Raw genomic sequence first — 22,264 nt, 5'->3', positions numbered from 1 at the left:
CCCACTTGTGTTAGCAGGTGCCAAGATCCTTAATTCCTTCCAGGTGTGCAGTCCTTAAATGCTCTTCATGGGCTTTACCTCAGTCCTGCCACACTGAATGGTACACATTGTGCTCTAAAGCCATTTGTGGCATTATGGTCTGCCAGATCTGCTCATTTCTCACAGAAGCAGGGGAAGGGTGGTAGAAAGAGACCCCTACAGACAAAGCCGCACACTTCATGATGCTCACAAACCCCATGTGCAGGTGCATGCTGGCAGCTGCTCCTTGTGTTGTGGAACAAGCTGCTGTAAGTTGCCATCTGCCACCTATCCACAGCCTGATGCAGGAGTAACAGCAGAGCTAGTGGGACTCTATGAGGCTCCCTTCCAACCTGAGGCAAGCCCACCGAGGCTGGGGAAAGCCTGAAAAGGAGGAAGAGGCTCTTTAAGAGGGGGTGGATGAAGGGAGGCAGCAAAGAGGGCAGGAGGGAGAATGGAGGGACAAAGGGGCAACACTGAGGAGCAAAGGGTGGAAGCAGAGGAGTGGCAAAGAGGAGAGGATGAAGGGCACTGTTTGTGAGAAGTGATTCAGGGGAGAGGAGAAAGGGGTTGCTGTGGTGGTGGTATACATTACGTCACAATATCCAGATTAGACTTTTAACTATAAAACCTGCAAAGGATTTTTCTCATGAATCATATTGCAAGAGTGGTTTATTTGATTTGCACAATATCCTTTAAAAAAACAGGTTTTTATAGTTACAGCCCATTGTAATCTGTGTCCTATAGAATGATGCACTACAAAACATAGGTGTTGCACATGCTGCTGGCTTGTCTTGTCACCCAACCTGGCTGGAGGTTGAGAGGTGTGTTTCCCTTTTGTAACAGTCTCCACAGTTCGTCATGGAGCTGGACACATTTGCATTTCTGCATGTTCGGATGGACTTTCTTGCATGTATAGTTGTTTGATTTAACTCTGGTGACTTGATAAGATCTCCTAAAAAGTTGAGTAACATTTTAATTATCTTTGACCTAAAAAGGTTTCCTTATAGGTGAATTACATTTCCTCTGTGTGTTGTATGAGAATTTCTCCTGGGACTGGGATATGGGGCATATTACCTCTGGTTTAGCAGTTCATATTTTCTCCATATAGGCCACCATTGTCAGATAAGTTGATAGGATCAGTCTAGTTCATAGCAGACAGAGGTTTGCAGGAACCTTGTTTTCTTTCACAGCATAGATGGCAAGGACTGAAGGGTCATGGGAACTGAATTACTTGTTTGGAGGTGATTCTTCCACATCAGGAAGGAGGCACCCTACGATATATAGACTGCTGAGGTCTTGCTGTACCTGTTCTGTATAGAAACAAGACTTATTTCTCAAGGGCTCGCCATCTGGCACCTTTTGCAAACATTGCAGTCATTTTAAGGTTTAATTTTCTACAACTGAGGGTTTATTTCCTGTAAATATGTTTACAAATACGTCAATCAGCAGGATGAAGTTCTAACACCCATGTGGGAAAGTTTTAGTTAAAATATTCCTACAGTGTTAGTTACTGAGATTGGTAACCTGACCATTTTGTCTATTTGTTGCAGTTAAGTCTTCCAGAGCCTGATTCTCATTTATACTAGGGAGCCTATTGTAAAGGGACCTAGTGTAAATGAGAATCAGGTCTCCAGTATTTTGAAAGACAGTACAAGGATCTCATCTTCTGAACTTCATGATCTGGGAACTTTTACTGTTCCTGTCAAGAAAATTGATAAAAATAACCTGCTCAAAGCCAGTTTGATTCCTTCCTTTCTCATTCAACTTTCCACTCATTTATAAGGGCAAATCTGCTGCTGTTTGCACAGGCATATCAAGGGTAGCTTAAATTTTATTTTGCTCTGTTCCTGGGTCCCTCATTCACAATAATGAAACTTTCACAATAAACCACAGAAAAACCTCATAGGCAAAAACTGCCTTTTGCTTTGGCCAAGTTTAAGAACTGCCAGGTTTTCTGCAGAGCCAACAAAAGAAAAAAATCCTGTTTTGCTTCAGGCACAAATGAGTTGTTTCTTTTTGCACAGCTGTTTTTTGTAACACATTCAGTGCAGTGGTGTATGTCGCAGAAGGACAGTCTAGAAAAACTGTATTTGGGTGACTGGTGAAAGTCAGACCATCTCATCACAACTAATAAAAGAATTTATTGTAAACTTATGTATATTACACAATTATACATTATAATACAGAATGTGGAGAATTTAAACACAACATTTCAAATATGGATATTATTTGTAAGGAGATCTTTGATTCATATTAAGATGTTATAAAAAGCCACAGAGCATATATGGAATATTTATAAATATTCCAATTTCTTCCACACTGAACTTGGTTTACCAGTTTTTACAACCTCCCCTTTGTTGCTCTGTGACAGTAACTTTCTTCTATTCAATTCTGATGGAACAGATGATCCTCTCTTGAAGAAATGTCTCTCCCACCTTGAAATTTCAAAGAAAAGTGTCCTACATTTGGAGGACTAAGCAAATATTATTGGTAGCTGCTTTTAGTTTTAATGAATAGTTTGTTCTTAGCAAATTTCATGTTGGATTATTCTCCTGGGGTAACTACATTAATCTGGACTTGCTTAGAAATGAATCAAGATTCAATTAACCATTATAGCTCCTTCAAACTACTATAGAATGAATGGGGGAACACCCTTTTAGATGCCTTGGTTTTCAGGCCATTTTAGAACTCAAAATTCAGAATACTTCATTCTCTAGGGCTACAGAAAAACCATGTGGCTCAAAAAGCCGGGGCAAGATTTTCAATAACAGGTGCCCCAAAGATGGACTCCTATGTCCATGGCAGCTGTTGGGTGCTCAGCACTTTTGAAAACCAGGCAACCAATGAATAATTTAGTAGTAAGGGATGGAAATGCACACGTCACTCCAGAATACCAGTACGCTGTCTGCCCAAGAGGACATCCCACTGCCACATAGGCTCTGCAGTCCCATTTCAGGCTGCATACGATCTTCTGTAGAAAAACAAGGTTACTTACCAGTAACTGCTGTTCTTTGAGATGTGTTGCTCATGTCCATTCCACTATAGGTGAGTGCACGCCACCGTGCACAGTTCCTGGAACTTTTTTCCCATTAGCAGATCCCGTAGGGCTGGCTTTGTTGCGCTCTGGAGTCCTGTGCGTATGCCGGTATATGAGGCACTGCCGGCCCTACGCCCCCTCAGTCCCTTCTTTCTGCCAACTCCAGCAGCAGGGACGGGGGGAGGGTTGTGGAATGGACATGAGCAACACATCTTGAAGAACAGCAGTTACTGGTAAGTAACCTTGTTTTCTTCTTCGAGTGATTGCTCATGTCCATTCCACTAGAGGTGATTAACAAGCCATACCTCTTGTGGTGGGCCAGAGTTACCGGTTAGCTGCCCTCAATAAGGCTCTGCCCAATCCAGCATCCTCTCTTGCCTGCTGGACGATGGTGTAGCACAGGGGTGTCAAACATACGGCCCGCGGGCCGCATTTGGCCCGCGAACCTTTGTTATGTGGCCCGCGAACCTCTCTGATCCTGGCTGCCGAAATTAAGTAGCGGAGCCGCCGAAAGTCTGCATTGCCACTTTAAGAGATTTGTGGGGCCAGCGTCTTAAAGCGGCAATACCTTTCGCTCCAGAATTGTGCCGCCGAAAAGGAGAACTCGTCCTAAGTTTTTCAGCGGCGGGTATTCCTCCTGGAAATCTCTTAAAGTGGCAATGTCAGTGTCCCCACAGAGAAAGGGCAGCGCTGAAAGCTACTGATGCTGCGCCGCCGAAAATGAGCAGAGGGCCTGAAATATTTGGCGGAGAGCATTGTATGGCCCCTTGAAAGTAGAGGTTCTGTAATTCCGGCCCGTCACTTTGAGTGAGTTTGACACCCCTGGTAGCAGGCCGCGAAGGTATGCACCGACGTCCAGGTGGCAGCTTTGCAGATGTCCTACAGGGGCGCTCTCTCCAGGAAGGCTGTAGACGAGACTGAGCTCTGGTTGAGTGCATTGTGATGGTACCTGGAAGCGGCACCTTTGCCTGCTCATAGCAGAGCTTGATGCAAGATGTGATCCTCGAAGCGATGTGCTGGGTGGAGACCATTGATCCTTTCAACTGGTCCGCCACTGCGACGAAGAGCTGCGTCGATTTCCAGAACGGCTTTGTCCTTTCAATGTAGTAGGCCAGGGCTCGTCTCACGTCCAGCGAATGCCATCTCCTCTCCTCCTCCAAACCGTGTGGTTTGGGAAAGAACATGGGGAGAAAAATATCTTGGTTACAGTGAAATTGGGAAACCACCTTGGGCAGGAAGGCTGGATGCAGCCTCAACTGCACCTTATCCTTATAGAATACCGTATAAGGGTGCTCCGAAGTCAAGGACCTAATCTCGGAGACCCTCCTAGCTGAGGTAATGGCCACCCGGAAGGCTACCTTCCATGAAAGCATGAGCAGAGGGCATGAAGCCATGGGTTCAAAGGGGGGCCCTGTGAGTCTCGAGAGATTCCAGGGAGGCACCGGGTCACGGACCTGCAGATAAAGCCTCTCCACCCTTGAGGAACCTGACCGACATGGGATGGGAGAACAGGGACCTCCCCTTTAGCGACTAGTGGAAGGCCAAAATGGCCGCCAGGTGAACCCTCAGGGAGGCCAGCGCCAGACCTTGGAGCTTTAGCTGGAACAGGTACTCCAGGATCATCTGAATAGGAGGGAGGCTTGACAGAATACCCCGGGACTCTGCCCAACCGGTAAACTGCCTCCACTTAGCCCAATACAAGACCAGTGTTGAAGGTTTCCTGCTGCCCAGCAGAACTCGTTGGACCTGCGCTGAGCAGGCTCTCTCTCCCTCCATCAGCCACAGGGCCTCCAGGCCGTGAGGTGCAGGGAGTCCAGGTACAGGTGCAACAGGTGACCACGGTCCTGGGAGAGAAGGTTGTGCTGTCTCGGGAGCTCTACAGGTGGGGCGATCAAAAGTTCCAACAGCATGCTGAACCAATGCTGTCTCGGCCAGGCTGGGGCGATGAGTATGACATCGATCTTGTCCCTCTTGATTTTCAGCAGAACTTTGGGCAGGAGCGGAATGGGTGGAAACGCGTACATGAGGGCTCCCATCCAGTCGATGAGGAATGCGTCGGATATCGATCCGGCCTTGCAACCCCGGAGTGAGCAGAACCTGGGGCACTTCGTGTTGCAGGCCGATGCGAACAGGTCCAGTTGGGGAACACCCCAGTTCTGGAAGATCAAAGTCACAACCTCTGGGTGCAACGACCAGTCGTGGCGGGGTAGAAACTACCTGCTGAGGCGATCCACCTTATCATTCCTCACTCCTGGGAGGTGAGAGGCAGCCAGGTGAAAGTCGTGTCTCACAGCGAAGTCCCACAGGTGGATGGCTTCCTGGCAGAGGGCTGAGGAGCGCGCTCCCCCCTGCCTGTTTATGTAGAACACGGCTGCGGTGTTGTCCATCAGCACCTGTACCACCCTGCCCGTCAGGAATCGGAGGAACACCTTGCACGCTAGGTGAATGGCCCTGAGCTCCTTCACATTGATGTGCAGGTGCCTCTCTTCCCCCGCCCAGAGCCCCTGAATGCCTAAGGTTGGCGCTGATGTGGGCTCCCCATCCCACATCTGAGGCATCGGAGATTAGGGTGACCGACGGGATCAGTTCTCTGAACAGGACGCCCTTCATCACCGCCCTCGGAGTCCACCACCAGTTTAGGGAGGCTAGGACTGGCGGGGGAACTGTGACCACCCAATCCAAAGGGTGTCTGCTCGGCACATATGTCGAAGCCAACCACGCCAGAAGCGGCCTGAGACTCAGGCGAGTTAGCCTCACTACATACGTGCAGGCCATGTGGCCCAACAGCTGTAGGCAGTGCCTGGCTGTTGTTGTGGGGCACCGGTGCAGCTGCGAGATGATAGAGGCCATCGCCTCAAACCATGCTTGAGGGAGGAAGGCTCTGGCCCGGGAAGCATCCAGGGTGGCCCCAATGAATTCTATGTTCTGCACTGGGGTTAGTGTGGACCTCTGCCCATTTATGAGCAGTCCCAGCCTGCCGCACGTATAGCAAGTGAACGTCATGCTGTCCTGCACATGGGACCTGGACCTGCACCTGATCAACCAGTCGTCCAGGTAAGGGAAGATTTGCTCACCTCTTTGTCTCAGGTGGGCAGCCACTACCACCATGCATTTGATGAACACCCTGGGGGCCAACAATAGGCCAAAGGGTAGGGCTGCAAACTGGTAATGGGAACCAGCCACTGTGAAACGGAGGAAACGCCTATGGATGGGGAGGACAGACACATGGAACTACGCGTCCTTGAGGAGAGGCATACCAGTCTCCTGGATCCAGGGAAGGGATAGTGGAGGTTAGGGACACCATGCGAAACCTGAGTCATTTGATGTATTTGTTTAGACGCAGGTCTAATATGGGTCTCAGACCCCCTTCGCTTTGAGGATGAGGAAGTACCTCGAATAGAACCCCTGCCCCCTTCTGCCTTGAGGGACCATTTCCACTGCTCCTAGGTTGAGGAGGGTGTCCACCTCCTGCAAGAAGAGTTGCTCATGAGAGGGGTCCCTGAAGAGGGACAGGGGGAGGGTGGTGGGGGGGATATAAATTGTAGGGCGTAGCCCTGAAGGACTATCCCGAGGACCCAATGGTGCGACATGATGCTTGTCCATTCTGCGTAGAAGTGCCTTAATCTGTCTAGCAAAGGGTTGGGCAGATCCAGGCAGTAGAGGCGCCACCCTCAGGCGCAACATCAAAATTGCCCTTTTCGACTGCCCAGCCCCTTCGGGAGCCCCTGCTGGGAGGCTGAGGACAAGCTAGGGGGCTGACTTTGCCTTCTAAACCCCCTATTTCTGTCCCTGCCCCTGTATGGCTGGAAGGGCCTAGGTAGGGGCCTTGGTTGCTGCTGCGCCTGGAGCCGCGACTGCCACCTGGAAGCTGGGGCATGTACAGGCCTAGGGAGCGAAGTGTGGCCCTGGAATCTTTAAGACCGTGCAGCTTCACATCAGTTCAATTCGAAAACAGGCCCAACGCATCAAAGGGGAGGTCCTGAATGGAATGCTGCACCTCCTACGACAGCCCTGAGGACTGCAGCCACAAGCACCGCCTCATGGCGATGGCGGAGGCCATTGCCCTACTCTCTGAGTCTGCAGCATCACTGGATGTCTGTAGTGCTGCCCTAGCCACTGTGATTCCTTCATCCAGGACAGTGGTGAAGTCTGCAGCCTGGTCTTGGGGCAAGGCCTCAGCGAAGCGTCTGAGGGAGTCCCACAAGTTAAAATTGTACCTGCCCGGTAGGGCCTGATGGTTGGCAATCCTGAAATGCAGGGCTGCCATTGAATAAACCTTCCTCCCAAACAAGTCCAGTTTCTTATTGTCCTTGTTTCTGGGAGTGGACCCTGGATGACCTTGTCTGTCCTGCTGGTTGGCTGTGTCTACTACCAGGGTTCCCGGGGCAGGGTGGGTGAACAGAAACTCGAACCCCTCAGCTGGGGCATAATACTTTTTTTTGGCCCCCTTCGATGTAGGGGCAACTGAGGAGGGGTTTGCCTCAGAGCCTTGGCAATTTTAAGGACCCTGTCATGGATGGGTAGAGCCACCCTTGCTGGGGCCTCTGCCCCCAGCATGTTGAAGAGGGTATCCTCATCCTCCACTAACTCTTTGACGTCCAGCCGTAAGTTAGAAGCACCCTCTTAAGCAGCTCCTGGTGTGCCCTGAAATCTCTCAGTGGCGCCATGTGGTCCCTGGAGGCTGCTTTGTCTGGGGGGGAGAAGGAGGACTGCCAAGGTGCGACCTTTGGCTGTTCCCCTCTCCCCCCGACGACCGGGTGCACCCGTGGAGGGTCCCTCCCCCGGGTCCGATTCCTTGTCTGAGGAATGGTCTTTATGGGCTTTATCCAGTGCGGGAGGCACAGACTGAACCCCTGATGATAGGACGGACTGTGGCCCTGGTCCCATCTGGCCATTGCTGCAGCCACTGACTCTGTGGCCAACCAGGGGCTGGCTGCGGCACTGGCTGAGGTGTCTCATGGGGGCGTCGGCTGGCCTTTCAAGTGTCCCCACGGCTGCCCCCCTTTCGGGACCCGAGCCACTGGAGCGGTGGTGCCGAGTCCGCCTCCAGCCCTTGGTGCCGCTCCGTGCCGGGGACCGTCCTCTCGACGTTTTCAATGTGGAGGATGACGAGGACCGCCTCTGTCTCTGCAATTGGTGCCGGCAAGCGGAGACGTGCATCTAAGAGCTCGATGTCATCAAACGCTGTCTTGGCACCGACGACTTTCGGTGCCGTTTGCCCTTAGAACAGGAGTGGTGCCGCTGAGAGCTTCGCGATACCGAACCAGACTCTGGTAACTGGGTTCTGCATTCCCTTGAGGGCAACCAGGTTCTGCGCTGCGTTGGTGCGGGCGACCTCCTCGGTACCAGGGATTGAGAACTGGAACTGTCCCTGCACCGCGCGGTGGGCCTCAAGCAGTGCCGCCTTGTCTGCACTGCCTCCAGTGTCGGGGACTGACTTCGATGCCGAGGGGGGGACCGGCTCGATGAGGTATACTCGGAGTGACTATTAGGGAAGTGTCCTCGCTCTACCCCTGATGGCCGTCTGGCAGGAGACCTTTCCACCCCTGCCAGGGGTCTCCACCGCCCTTCAGGGGGACCCAATGTGGGTTTGTCCCGGGACACCAGCCCCTTCTCCCTCGGCGAAGGGGGGGGGCGGTGGTGGCGCAGGCAAGGCCAGCAGGGCTCTTGCCTCCTGAAAAGCCTCCGGTGTCAACGGCATTGACAGGGACACTCCCCACTCCCAGGAGTCAGGGGAGGCTCCCTGCTCGGAGATGCAGGCACTGGAGAGGACTTGACGGGCTGTGGCTGGTGCATCTCCGCACTCAACCCTGCCCTTACCAGTGGCACAGGGGACTGTCCACGCTCCGTGCTGCCGCTTCTTCTTCCTCAGCGCCAAGTCGATGTCGGTGCCAGGGATGCGCTCTGTACCGAGGACATGCTCAGCGCCGAGGTGGATTGGGGTGGCTCGGAGGCCGGGCAGAGCGCTGCCTCCATTAGCATGGCTTTTAACCGAATATCTTGGTCCTTTTGGGTCCTTGGTTTAAAAGCCCTGCAGAACTTACATTCTTCTCTTCTGTGCTCTTCCCCCAAGCACTTAAGGCAGCGGTGGTGGGGGGTGTCACTGAGCGGGAAAGCCTTTCTGCAGGAGGCGCACGGCTTAAAGCCAGGTGACCTGGGCCTGGCCATCCTAAGCCCTTCAGAGCTTCTAATCTATCTAAACTAACACTACTTAACAACTACTTAACTAATATTAAAAGTAACGAAGTTCAAACAATGGGGAATGGTACTTGCGAAGAGCAAGGCTAGTTCCAGCAACCATCACAGGCGGAAAGAAGGAACTGAGGGGGCTTAGGGCCAGCAGTGCCTCATATACTGCGGCATGCACGTGGGACTCCAGGGGGCAACAGAGCCGGCCCTACAGGATCCGCTAAGGGAAAAAAGTTCCAGGAACCGTGCACAGTGGTCTGCTCTCACCTACAGATGAGTGGACATGAGCAAGCACTCGAAAAAGAACCTTTCTTTCTTAACTTACAAATTGCATACGAATGCATCTAAAAGGTATAGGAGACTTGACTTCCCTACAGCCTGCAAATAAAACGTCAATGATAAAAGCCTGCCAACCAAAACCACTTTGGAAAGCTAAAACAGGGTCTGATTTTCCTAAATTAAACTGATTTCTCTCTGCTCTCAGCATTGGCCCAGGCACCGTGCTTACATAAGAGGCACCACAACTAGAGTACTTCAGACTACCGGAAGTTTAAAAGCTACAGCAAGGGCTGGATTGCGCAGCCATTCTTCAAGCCAGAGAGCACTCTCTCATGCAACTGATCTTGTTGGGTCCCAGAGTGTTTAAAACGCCCCCTCCAATGCCAAAGTGCCTCATCGCACAGCCCGATTCAAATTCCCTCTCCTCAATCCCATTTTCAATGGTAAGGGCCAAGCTGAGTAGGACTGTACTCCACTCCTGTATCTGCAAACTAAGGTTCTCTTCGCGGTGGGCATCAATGGCCGAATCTAGCCCGAGGAGGATAGTATCAAGTGCCTATAGTTTAAAAACGAAAGTTTATTCACTGTGGTTTGTAACTGCTCGTTAAAAGCTTGAAACAACCTTTTTCAACTGAGCCACTCTGCCTGGTACATGCACATAGTTGTTTAACTGCAGAGCTCCTGGCATCCAGTTTATTAATTTTCTAATGAGAAAACACTGAAGTATTTGATTTGAAATACATCCTGTTTCCCAACAAAATCTTGTTTAGCACTTCTGAAATGTTTTACATTTTGAAAGCTTGGCACAAATATTAGTTAGTTAGACCTCAAACCACTCCTTTGAGGTAGGTATTCTTATTCCCAATTTTACACATGGGGAAACTGAGGCACTGAGCAGTGAAGCAACGTCAAGGCCAGGCAGCAAATCAGTGACCCAGAACTCAGGAGTCCCTGCCTCATGCAGCCTATTATATGGCCCTGCCTCAAAAAGATCAGGACTTTGAAAGCTTGATAAAGTAACAGCCAAATTTTAGGCCTTTCAATCTCGACAGCGTGTTTACAATATTGACAAACAGTCTGGGAAGATTTTTATGTTCCCAGTCAGACATTCTTACATCAATTAGCATTCGCAAGGCTGCAGATAATTCCCTTCAGATGTGGCATTCACAAGGAGAACACAACAATACCTAAGGCAGGTAAGTGGAGGGACTGGAAGTAAAGCCTCTACCCACAGTCAAGGCATGAGATGCTCCCACATCCCAAAGTACCTGTGTTTTCCCCACTGCTAGTGGGCATCTTTCTGCTATACAGAGCTTAAACCAAAGCTTTGTTGCTGTCAGTTCCTCCCAATCTGTGTTTATTATAAACTAATGTTGTTCAAAGATTTAAACAAGCATTACAGAGTTAGCAGCTTGCTCTCCAGCTCTGTAATAAGGATTCTTACAGCAGCCAAGATCAATACTTGCTATGCAAGCAAAGGATCTCAGCCAATTAACGCCCAGAAATCTTGACATAATCTTTGGTGAAACGAGCCACGCATCCAAGTTGCTTCACTTTTCCCCTCACACAGATCACATGCTCAGCCAGTCTCTCTAAATTTGACTTTAGTAGTTATTCATCTTGGCTGTGCCCCCAAGCTACCATCAGTGAGATGTCTGAGATGCTCACTCAGTCCCTCATAAGGGAAGGAAATACTTGTTTCATTACAGTTAGCTGCATATGGTTGGTCCCGCCGCGTAACATGAGCCATGTTCACAGTGTTCAAGCATATCTGCACAAGTCACTCACCACCGGTGTCAGCCTCCAAACAAACCAAATTCAAAAGCTGCCTATGGCTTTGCATGTATTCTCAATGCCTTGGGCAAATGCTCTCCAATGGTCCCCCAGTTCACAGCAAAACTTGTACTGGTCTGTGGATTGCATCATAAGGAGCTGAAGTAACAAACTATCACTTCCATCCTAAAAATGCATCACCTCAGGAATCTATCCAGTCATCAGTTAAATGAGGCCTATTTCACTGCCAAATCTTTTTTAGCTAGCAACTGAATGCAAACTGACAGTTTGTTCATCCACTTACTAAATGAACAACACTGCAAACTAACAACTTGATTTGGAACAAAGCATCATTTTGTTGCATTAAGGTGCATCTTTAATTGGAGGTAACAATCTAGTAGCCCAACATTATAAAAATGTGTAGAATAGCGTCCTACAGAAACAGTGGAACTACCATTAAATACTTCAGTCTTCAATCCATCATTGCTACAGCATCTTCAGGTTATTTCATTGTTCCTCATTTAATATCCTCATATGTTTGTTTGTGAGGAAATCAAGAAAGGGAATATTACAGATAGCTTGGTGAATATTCATCACTGTGATCTCTCTTGGAATCCTGCAGAGAATGAATCAAAGAAACTATTATAATACACAAAAAGCCAAGTGTCTCTGAAGCGCTGAACCAATAAATTTACTAATGGGGGAAAAACAGCAAAAAAGGATAATACAGCTACAGAGAAAAGGTATTAAAAGGCCATAGCACAAAATGGATGCTACCAGAAAATTGGGCATTAGTATATGAAAATTAAAGGGAAGTACTGAAGTACCAGTATTGTGGAACAGGCAGTATATTAATTCAACCATTCTCTTGTACATATTAAACACTAAGGTCTTACTTTTTCAATGTCAAGTTCTGCTAGAACATTATGAAGACAGGGTGAAGTACTCCCTAATTCAATTAATCAAAAGGAGAATAAGTTTATGGATCTGGGATTACTGTAAGAACTATTTGATTCCCTTGCTCCTAGCGAGGCTACTGGGGTCTTGTCAGGCCATCTGTATGTCAAGTTGTTTTGATAAGGGTCGAAAAATCAGCCAACATCGATTTATAAAAACCATATAAGAAATAGCCAACATGGATTTATCAAGAAAAAATCAGACCAAACCAACCTAATCTCCTTTGACAGGGTTATTGGCCTACTGGATGGGGGAAGCAGCAGACATAATATATCTGAATTTTAGTAAGGCTTTTGACACAGTCAGACATGACAATCTCATAAGGAAAGTAGAGAAATGTGGTCAAGATGAAATTATTATAAGGTGGGTGCGAAACTGCTTGAAAGACCATACTCAGAGTACTTATCAGTGGTTTGCTCTCAAATTGGGAGGACATATCCAGTGAGGACCCTCAGGGATCAGTAAGGGTCTCGCACTATCCAATATTTTCATTAGTGATTGGATAATGAAGTGGAGAATAATGCTTAAAAAAATGTGTGGATGATACCAAGCTGGGAGGGGTTGCAAAACCACCTTGACATATTGGAGAATTGGTCTGAAATCAACAAGATGAAATTCAATAAAGGTAAGTACAGAATACTACACTTAGGATGGAAAAATCAAATGCACAACTACAAAATCGCTGAAAAGGATCAGGAAGTTATAGTGGATCACAAATTGAATATGAGTCAACTGTGTGATGCAGTTGTGAAAAAAGCTACTATCGCTCTGGGGTACGTTAACAGGAGAGTAGTATTTAAATCACAGGAGGTAATAGTCCTGCTGTATTTGGCACTGATGAGGCCTCAGATGGAGTACTGTGTCAGATTCTGGGTGCCACACTTCAGGAAAGATGGGGACTAATTGGAGATCCCAGAGGAGAGCAACAAAAATGATAAAAAGTTTAGGAAACCTGACCTGTGGGGAAAAATGTTAAAAAACTGGCCATGGTTAGTCTTGAGAAAAGAGGACTGAGGGGGGACCTGATAACAGTTTTCAAATACTTAAAGGCTGTTACAAAGAGGATTGTGGTCAATGGTTCTCCATGTCCACTGAAGGTAGAACAAGTAGTAATGGGCTTAATTTGCAGCATGGGAGATTTAGATGAGCTATTAGGCAAAACTTGCTAACTGTAAGGGTAGTTAAATTCTGGAACAGACTTCCAAGAGAGGTTGTGGAATCCCCATCATTGGAGGTTTTTAAGAACAGGATGGACAAACACCTATCAGGGATGGTCAAGGTTTACTTGGTCCTGCCTCAACGCAGGGGTCTGGACCTGATAACTTCTGAAGACCCCTTCCAGCTCTACATTTCTGTGACTCTATACACCAAGGATTAATTGCTCACACAGTTTGAACCATGTGAAGTTTAACAATTTCTTAAAGTAGGTAAAACTTTTGTGTAAATGGAATAAATGATAAAAGGGCGGTCAGTCACTGTACCTGTTGTGAGGAGCTGTCTGGTACCCAACAGCCAGTGCTTGCCTTAAGATATCATTCACAAGTTGTTCAGTGGCCTAAGAGAAAGGTAGTGTTAGGGGCTGAAATGTAAAAAGACTAACCAATAGATTTTGTTTTTTATCTTACTTCCATTTCATAAATAGGCAGCAGCTCAGTCAAAGTTTTTTTTTTTTTTTTTTTTAAATTATGGAATCAGTTAGCTTTTATAAAATTGATCGGCTAATAGAGTATAAACTGTACCAACAACCTGAAAAAGATTCTGTTGTCATAAGACCAGCAAAAGCCCTGCTAAAAGTGATATGTATGAGCCTTGAATACAAAACTATTAGGGCTCTCCAATTTCAAGTTGTTAAAGGGCTTTGATGATAAATAGTATATTCTTTGCTTTATCTGAAGTTGCAAATGACAGATATCGGTATCATACTCCTGTACAAGGGAGAACTATCACTCATTTCAGGTATCCAGTAGCCTAACAGTAGAGGCAACACAGCCAAAAAGGAGACAGTGATACTTGGGGAAAAATATGTAGCCCTTTTCAAACATGAATTAATGCGTAACATCTCTATAGGCTAGGCGGCTGTTTGGTTTTTTTTTAAACAGATGAGGAAACAAAGTGACTTGTTCAAGGTTACAGAGTGATTCAGTGTCAAAATAAGTATCAGAGGATTGGATTAGAGTTTAGGTGTTTCTAGATCATAGTATGGTCTCCGGCACAACAGACCTCTGCTAGGAAGTTTTTTTGTTTTGTTTTTTTACACACACACAGACACACACACCATTACAGGCTGAATGCTTGATGCTGTGTAAGTCTTCTGAACTGATCAGTGATCTGACCATTATTTTATATTATTGGGTCTAATACAATTACAGAAATGTAATTGCTGTAAGATAATAGCTTACCTTTAAAACCATATCTTCTATTACTGATGCATAAACATTCTTGTGCAGCTCAACTGGCTGAAAAGAAATCCCTATCTATAAAGTGAGAGAGAGAGAGAGAGAGAGAGAGAACATATTTTTAATCTCACAGATTACTACATCAAATAAATTAACCAATAATGGATAAATGCTTTGTTATGGATGAGATGACAGTGAATAATATGCTTCAGGAATAATCAGGTAAAAAGAAAAAACAAACAAGCATTACAAAGTTTTAGTACAATATAATTTCAGAGTTTAAATCTGAAAGAATTTCCAGTGCAGGTGAAACCTGATCATACAAATGACTGTGGGGACATATCTAAAATGCAGAAAAAGTTAAATCAATTTTGATTTGGGGGCACTTTTGGGAGCAAACCCCCTTGTACTTTGTTAAATTTGTACCTATATTTACTTGACTAGTTTCACATTCTGCCCCCCCTCTAAGGTTGTGAAGACTGAATCTGTATTAAATAGTTCTGTTTCAGCCCCCAATATTCTGCTTTTTATGCTGGCCATGACTTGCATGTGGTATGCCTATGGAGTTCTGCTCAGATACTGCAAAGAAGGAAAAATGTTAATGTCTCCCCACTCTGCTACAGTGAAAAAATGCATTGCTTGCTCTTCCTCAGCTAAGCAAGCAGGCCTTCCTTCTGCTGTTGCTATTAGGGGAGGTCTCTCCATCCTCCTCTCTCTACCCCTCTTGACAAATCACAGGTAATCTATGAAGTAGAGATTAACCAGGTTATCATTAATTAGGCCTCACCACAACTACTTGTAAGGAGCTTCTAAGCAGCTGTAGCATAAGTTACCAGTTTTTAAAGTTTCATGTGGTGGGGGAGCAGGGATTGAGAGTCTGTGTTCCATACCACTTTTAACTTACAAAGTGATGGTCATTTTTATGGATGTTGTGCAGCACCCTACCAATTCAGCAACAATGAAATTGACTTGTCTGGTATATTCCACTCAGAGTGATTAAAGATTGTCCTGGGCCAGAAAGCATATGTATTTTTCGAGCCACATATAAAATCCATTGGTAAAACACCACAGGATCCATCTGGATGAAATACACTATTATAAATATAAGATAATTACTCGCTCAGTAGCAGTTCATTAGCTTTGTGAACCACTTTTCACTACCTTCTGTGCCATGTCCCTCACAAACTCTGATGCAGGCAGGGATGCCAAGTAGAATTTCATCTCCTCTTGTTTCTCTTCCTGTTCTTTTTTAATGTTTATTTTCAGTGGCTCAATAAAGCTGAGGATATCCACTTCCTCATCATTCTCTGGTTCCTGTTTCAGAAACTGCTGCAACTCCTCCAGTTTTCGACAGAGTTCTTCACCATTGGTATAAGAGGATGGGCACTCTAAAAGAGAAGCATTCAATTTTACATAAGATGTGATGGGAAGAGCACTTAAAATGGATACATGCTCAAGGTCTAGTGAGAAATTCAGATAATTAAGAATATGAGTCTGAACAAGGCACTACTACTCAAGATTTAATGACACTGTAGTTTAACGGTAGTGTAAGTTTACAGTACAAAATGTTCTCACTCAGTCTCAGGCAATCATGCCACAAAGAGGCTGCACTTCAAACATTTCCAGACTAATATGGATTCACTAGACGACTTCCAGCAGTTCTTTTGTAGAAAAGTCGGATAAAGCAGGGAGTTGAGTATCAGCTACTTTGAGAAATGAAAACACCAAAATTCAGCTCTGAATGCTAATCACGATGCTAAATGTAATAATCTAATTAAAAAAAAAAAGGTATTTAAACAGAGGGACTGATTCTCAATTGGTGTAAATGTGCATAACTCTATTTTCTCTGTATGAGAATCTAGCCACAGCTCTGCCAGAAGATGACTGCCAATCCTCTGAACTATCCAGTCCCCTTCCTACATGTATTATTCCCCCTCACAGCCACTCATTAGTAACTGAAAAGGCTGTATCAAATTTTGATCTTTCCTTTTCTACTCATTAGATGCTTTCCAGCCCTACTTGATATTGCTCAGAGCTCACTCCTGATTTAATTTTTGTCTGGAGAGATTGGAAGTCACACACTGTTCTGTAGCTACCTCTTTCTCTTTGGTAAAAATCCATTTCTTCATTTCATTCTCTAGTCCCACTGCCCTTCTACCTCTTAAAAGCCTAATACTTTCAATAAACACTCAGAAACATCACAAACTTGTCATTACGTTAACTGCAGAATATACACATTGTCTGTAAGCAATAAGATGTTCAAACTGAACTCAATACATAACTACATTGGGAACTGACAAAAAAGCCCCATCATAGGATTGTGATAAGAAAAACCTTATTTTCCAGCTCAAGCACAAGTGGTTTCTTTCGATGATCGCAAATTTTACAAACCATTAAGTTGTAGATGCCAAAGCTAGCTCAACTCTGACCTACTTCAGAGTGAGGAAGCTCTACAGAAAATCAAAGGAGTTTTACAGAACTGTACAATCATGCTTTTATTAGCTCCATGAACGTTACTGATAAGCAAAGACAGGAGTCACAGTGCAAGCGTTTACGTGACTAAGATGGGCAGTGGTAGTGGATTAGAAGGGATTCATTCACAAAAGAAGCAGCTGCTGCTGGGGATCTGTTCAGGGGGACCAGACGGACACACAAGACCTGCTGGGGTGTCTGAAGAAGTTAGGCCAGCCCAAGCAACCATCAGGGGATAGTCAGCTGTTAGGTAAGACAGATGTGTGTAGACTCTGAACACCCTCTCTCTAATGCTTTGTCCTACTGTTAAAATAAACAATATATTGGTTTTGAGAAGGTGTCCTGGTCACTGTATACCACTGGTCACAGACTCCCCAAGGGAAGAACCATGGTGTCTGATCCCAGTTGGAACGGCCAGGTAAGCACAGCTGATACATAGGGTTCTGTACCCCAAAGCTCCTGGCTGAAAGTGGCAGAACTGCAAAATTCCACCCTAAAGAGGTGGAAAGGCCTGTGGTCTGACACCGGAGAGGGCTGCATTCAGAGTCTAGGAAGAGGACAGACATGCCGTGCCCATGACAACTGTTGGTATTTTACCTTCACAAGTGGCACTTGTGGTGTAAAATCCAAGCAGCTAAATTCCCCTGTGGTTATGGATGGGCTGGTGGCAGAGAGGTGGAAGGCTAATTTCTGTGTCGTTGTAAGCAGTGCCTCTCTCGCAGGACTCCCCTGAGTTATGCCAGTTTCATGTTCTCATGCTGGTTTTTTAATCCCAGCAGCAGAACAGCCTCCAGTGCTCTTCTTTCTCCTTTCAAACACACAGTCTAATTAGGCAAATTAAAACCCTCCATGGAGTTTAAACCAAGAGAGCTGGCCCTGATATAAGTGTTTGCAGTCTGCTGGGGGAGGGGAAAACAAAGGTTTAATAATACTTAATTTCACTATTTGTCTTGCCAGAACTGGCTGCTCTTAATGTCAAATAATTGACTACTGTTTCAGTGACTTTTGGATAGCTTCTTCTTCCATGTCCCACTTCAACTCACTTGCTCCCAGTTGGGAAAGCATGCTCCATTCAAGAAAGCAGAACCAGTAAGATCTAACATCCTCAAACTACTGTTCCAGAATCATGCTGGCCAGCAGGAAGTGATCAGAAAGCAAACATCAATCTGAAGACCCTTCAGAATCCACTCCCTTTATTCGACAAGCACATCACTTCCGTAACGTGCCTGATCATGCAGGAGGCCAGGGGTCCCAGCTGCACTTTGCCATGCTCATCCAATCCATCAAGCACAATGCACTGCCATGGGCAGTCTTTTCACAGATTAATAAAATCATTGTAAGATCAGGATTGGGAGGTAACAACAAGAACTTTTGCTATAAGCTGGGGACACATCAATTGGAAGTGATAGAGGAAGAGAAGGACCTTGGTGTATTGGTTGATCACAGGATAACTGTGAGCTGCCAATGTGATGTGACCATGAAAAAGGCTAATGCAGTCCTAGGATGCATCAGGTGAGGTATTTACAGTAGAGGTAGGGAAGTATCATGACCATTATACAAGGCGCTGGTGAGACTTCAGCTGGAATACTGTGCGCGTTCTGGTCCCCCATGTTTAAGAATGATGAATTCAAACTGGAACAGGTGCAGAGAAGGGCTACTAGATGATCCGAAGAATGGAAAACCTACCTTATGACAGGAGATTCAAAAAGCTTGTTTAGCCTAACCAAAAGAAGGCTGAGGGGAGATATGACTGGTCTCTAAAAATACATCAGAGGGATAAATACAAGGTAGGGAGAGGAGTTATTTAAGTTCAGCACCAGTGTTGACACAAGAACAAATGGATATAAACTGGCCCTCAGAAAGTTTACACTTGAAATTAGATGTAGGTTTCTAACCATCAGAGGAGTGAAGTTGTGGAACAGCCTTCGAAGGGGAGCAGTGGGAGCAAGAAACCTAGCTGGCTTCAAGACTGAGCTTGATAAATTTATGGAGGGGATGGTATAATGGGACAGCCTAATTTGACTACTGGTGGTAGATATGCCCAATGGCCTGTGATGAGATGTTTGATGGGGTGGGTTCTGAGTTACTGCAGATAATTCTTTCTTGGGTGTCTGGCTGGTGTCTTGCCCACTTGCTCAGGGTTTAACTGATTGACATATTTGGTGTCTGGAAGGAATTTTCCCCTCGGGCAGATTGGCAGAGGTCCTGGGGGTTTTTCACCTTCCTTTGCAGCATGGGGCACAGGTCACTTGCTGGTGGATTCTCTGTATCTTGAAATCTTTATATCATTATTTGAGGACTTCAGAAGTTTTAGGTTAGAGATCTATTACAGGTTTGGGTGGGTGAAGTTCTGTGGCCTTCATTGTGCAGGTCAGACTAGATGATCATAATAGTCCCTTCTGACCTTACAGTCTATGAGGTATCCAGCTGTAGAAGAGGGACCAGGTTTGGAGAGGGATTATTTGAAATTGATATAAAGGAGCATCACTGGAAAGAGTGGGATGAAATTCAGAAAGGGTAAATTTTGCTCAGTTGTAAGAAGATTCCTGACAGTGAAATTTGTTCAGCTGAGGAATACTATCCATGGGGCAGTGGTGGAAACTCCTTGAGGCAGGGACTGTTTCATCCTGTGTTGGTACAGGGTCTAGTCCAATGGAACCCTGACACTGGGTGGGGCCTCTCCATGCTACCATAATGTCAACTCCTAGGCTGCACAGAGCACTTGAATACCAACAGTGAGGAACAAGAGAGTGAACATAGCATTGAGAATGTACTGGAGAATGAAGGGGGAGAGGGACTGTTGTTGCTTAACAGACAATGTCTTTTGGGGGTAAAGGGCACTGGAGCTGGCCTTCCTTAATGCTCACCTGGTTCGCTGTCTATTTGAGTCAGCACATCTTCTATTGAATCTTCCTCATTCCTTAAGGCTTCAGGGTCAGGCGGAGTGTAGCCATGGCAACGACACCAATGCACCACATGCTTTGTTTTCAGGGGACTGATGCTGTGAAATCTGGGGTGTTTCTCTATGATTTCTTGCAGGATTTTTCTCACAGTCATTGCTCGTTGCCACTGTGAGAAACCAAAGTGAGAGCTTTGTTTAGCCAAGGTGTTTTACGTTTGAGTTCTACGAGATCAGAATACAGCCAAGTACAGTAATTTAGAGTCCTAGAAACATGGAGACTGCGACTACACCAGATACTTCCTCAGAAAGCAGGATGGCCTGGAAGAATGAGCATGGGTTGGTGTTCCTGATCCTGAGTCACTCTGTAGCCTTGGACAGGTAACTCAAACTCTGCTTCTGTTCCCACCATCTGTGTCAAACTGAAAGATCCCTATCTTACAGGGGCTAAGTTAGGATTACATTAGAGGGACATAGGCAACATAAAACAAGGTTACTTACCAGTAACTGTTGTTCTTCGAGATGTGTTGCTCATATCCATTCCAATGTAGGTGTGTGCGCGCCCCGTGCACAGATTCCCGGAACTTTTTTCCCTAGCCAGCCCCGCATGGCCAGCTCAGGCGCCCCCTGGAGTGCCGCGCTCATGTCGCGGTATAAAGGGCGCTGCTGGCTGCGCGGGTCCCCAGTCCCTTCTTTCTGCCAACTCCGACAGTGGGGACGGGGGGTGGGTTTGGAATGGATATGAGCAACACATCTCGAAGAACAACAGTTACTGGTAAGTAACCTTGTTTTCTCTCTTCGAGTGATTGCTCATATGCATTCCAATGTAGGTGATTGCGTAGCCGTACCTTGGAGGAGGGTAGGAGTTATCGGTGACCTGCTCTAGACAGCACGGCTCTGCCGAACCCTGCGTCTTCCCTCGCTTGTTCCACGATGGCGTAATGCGACGTGAACGTATGGACTGACGACCAGGTCGCTGCCCTGCAGATGTCCTGCAGGGGAACCCTCTCTAGAAAGGCTGCGGAAGAGGCCTGGGCCCTAGTGGAGTGCGCTCTCACCGGCCCTGGGAGGGGAACTCCTGCCTGCTCATAGCATGCTTTAATGCAGGCAGTAATCCACTTGGAGATGCGCTGGGTGGAGACAGGCAAGCCCTTCATCCTATCCGCCACAGCTACGAAGAGCTGTGTCGACTTCCGGAAAGGCTTGGTCCTCTCGAGATAGAAGGCCAAGGCTCGCCTGACGTCCAGCGAATGTCCCCTCCTTTCCTCCTCTGACCCATGGGGTTTTGGAAAGAACACAGGAAGGAAAATGTCCTGGTTACAGTGGAACTGAGACACCACCTTAGGCATAAAAGCCGGGTGGGGCCTCAGCCGGACCTTATCCTTATAAAAAACCGTGTAGGGGGGCTCCGAGGTTAACGCCCTCAGTTCGGAGACCCTTCTGGCCGAGGTGATAGCCACTAGGAAGGCCACCTTCCATGACAAGAGTAGAAGGGAGCATGTAGCCAAGGGCTCGAATGGGTGACCCATCAGCCCGTTAAGGACCAAGTTGAGGTCCCAGGGTGGCACCGGGTCCCGCACCTGAGGGAAAGTCCTCTCCACCCCCTTAAGGAACCTCACCGACATAGGGTGAGAAAACAGGGAGCGGCCCTCCATGGGTTGGTGGAAGGCCGAGATGGCTGCTAGGTGGACCTTGAGGGAGGCCAAAGCCAGGCCCTGCAGTTTAAGCTGCAGTAAGTACTCCAAGATGGCCTGAATAGGGGAGATGCTAGGGTGTAACCCTCTCGCTTCTGCCCACCCCGAAAACCTCCGCCACTTAGCTTTGTATGTTACTTGCGTGGACGGCTTCCTGCTGCCCAGGAGGACCTGTTGAACCTGCATGGAACAGGCTCTCTCTCCCTCCGTCAGCCACAAAGTCTCCAGGCGGTGAGGTGGAGGGAGGCCAGGTCGGGGTGCAACAATCTCCCATGGTCCTGGGAGATCAGGTCGCACCGTCTGGGTAGCGGAATCGGTTCGGTGATGGAGAGGTCGAGCAGCATGCTGTACCAATGCTGCCTCGGCCACGCTGGGGCAATCAGGATAACGTCCGCCCTGTCCCTCTTGATTTTTAGGAGGACTTGGGGCAGGAGCGGGACAGGGGGAAAAGCATACATTAACTCCCCTGTCCAGGGAACCAAAAAGGCATCGGACAGAGAGCCCGGCTCGCGACCCCTGAGCGAGCAAAACCTCGGGCATTTCCTGT

The 22,264-nt window shown here is 47.0% G+C and overlaps 1 protein-coding gene across 5 annotated transcripts in view; it reads right to left on the bottom strand.

Moving 5' to 3' along the window:
* Positions 1–2,142: 2,142 nt before the first annotated feature.
* The window catches only part of YEATS2 (YEATS domain containing 2), an 89,214-nt gene continuing 69,092 nt past the window's right edge, over positions 2,143–22,264 (bottom strand). For 3 of the 5 annotated variants that reach the window (XM_067538882.1, XM_067538883.1, XM_067538884.1), the window contains 5 exons: positions 19,992–20,193; positions 15,814–16,040; positions 14,656–14,730; positions 13,738–13,811; positions 2,143–11,915 (listed from right to left, as the gene is read on the bottom strand). In XM_067538882.1, coding sequence (XP_067394983.1) covers positions 11,807–11,915; positions 13,738–13,811; positions 14,656–14,730; positions 15,814–16,040; positions 19,992–20,193 — 687 coding nt within the window. In that variant the 3' untranslated portion in view covers positions 2,143–11,806. Of the gene's footprint in view, positions 11,916–13,737; positions 13,812–14,655; positions 14,731–15,813; positions 16,041–19,991; positions 20,194–22,264 lie in introns of those variants that run through there. The other 2 variants (XM_067538885.1, XR_010918152.1) reach the window with 2 other exon arrangements.

The sequence above is a fragment of the Emydura macquarii genome, unplaced genomic scaffold (assembly GCF_026122565.2).
Source record: "Emydura macquarii macquarii isolate MOO-44397 ecotype Brisbane River unplaced genomic scaffold, CSIRO-AGI_Emac_v2 contig_499, whole genome shotgun sequence".
In the NCBI taxonomy this organism is placed as follows: domain Eukaryota; kingdom Metazoa; phylum Chordata; order Testudines; family Chelidae; genus Emydura; species Emydura macquarii.
The sequence above is the reverse complement of the archived record's forward strand: the minus strand, read 5'-3'. Positions and strand labels throughout refer to the sequence as shown.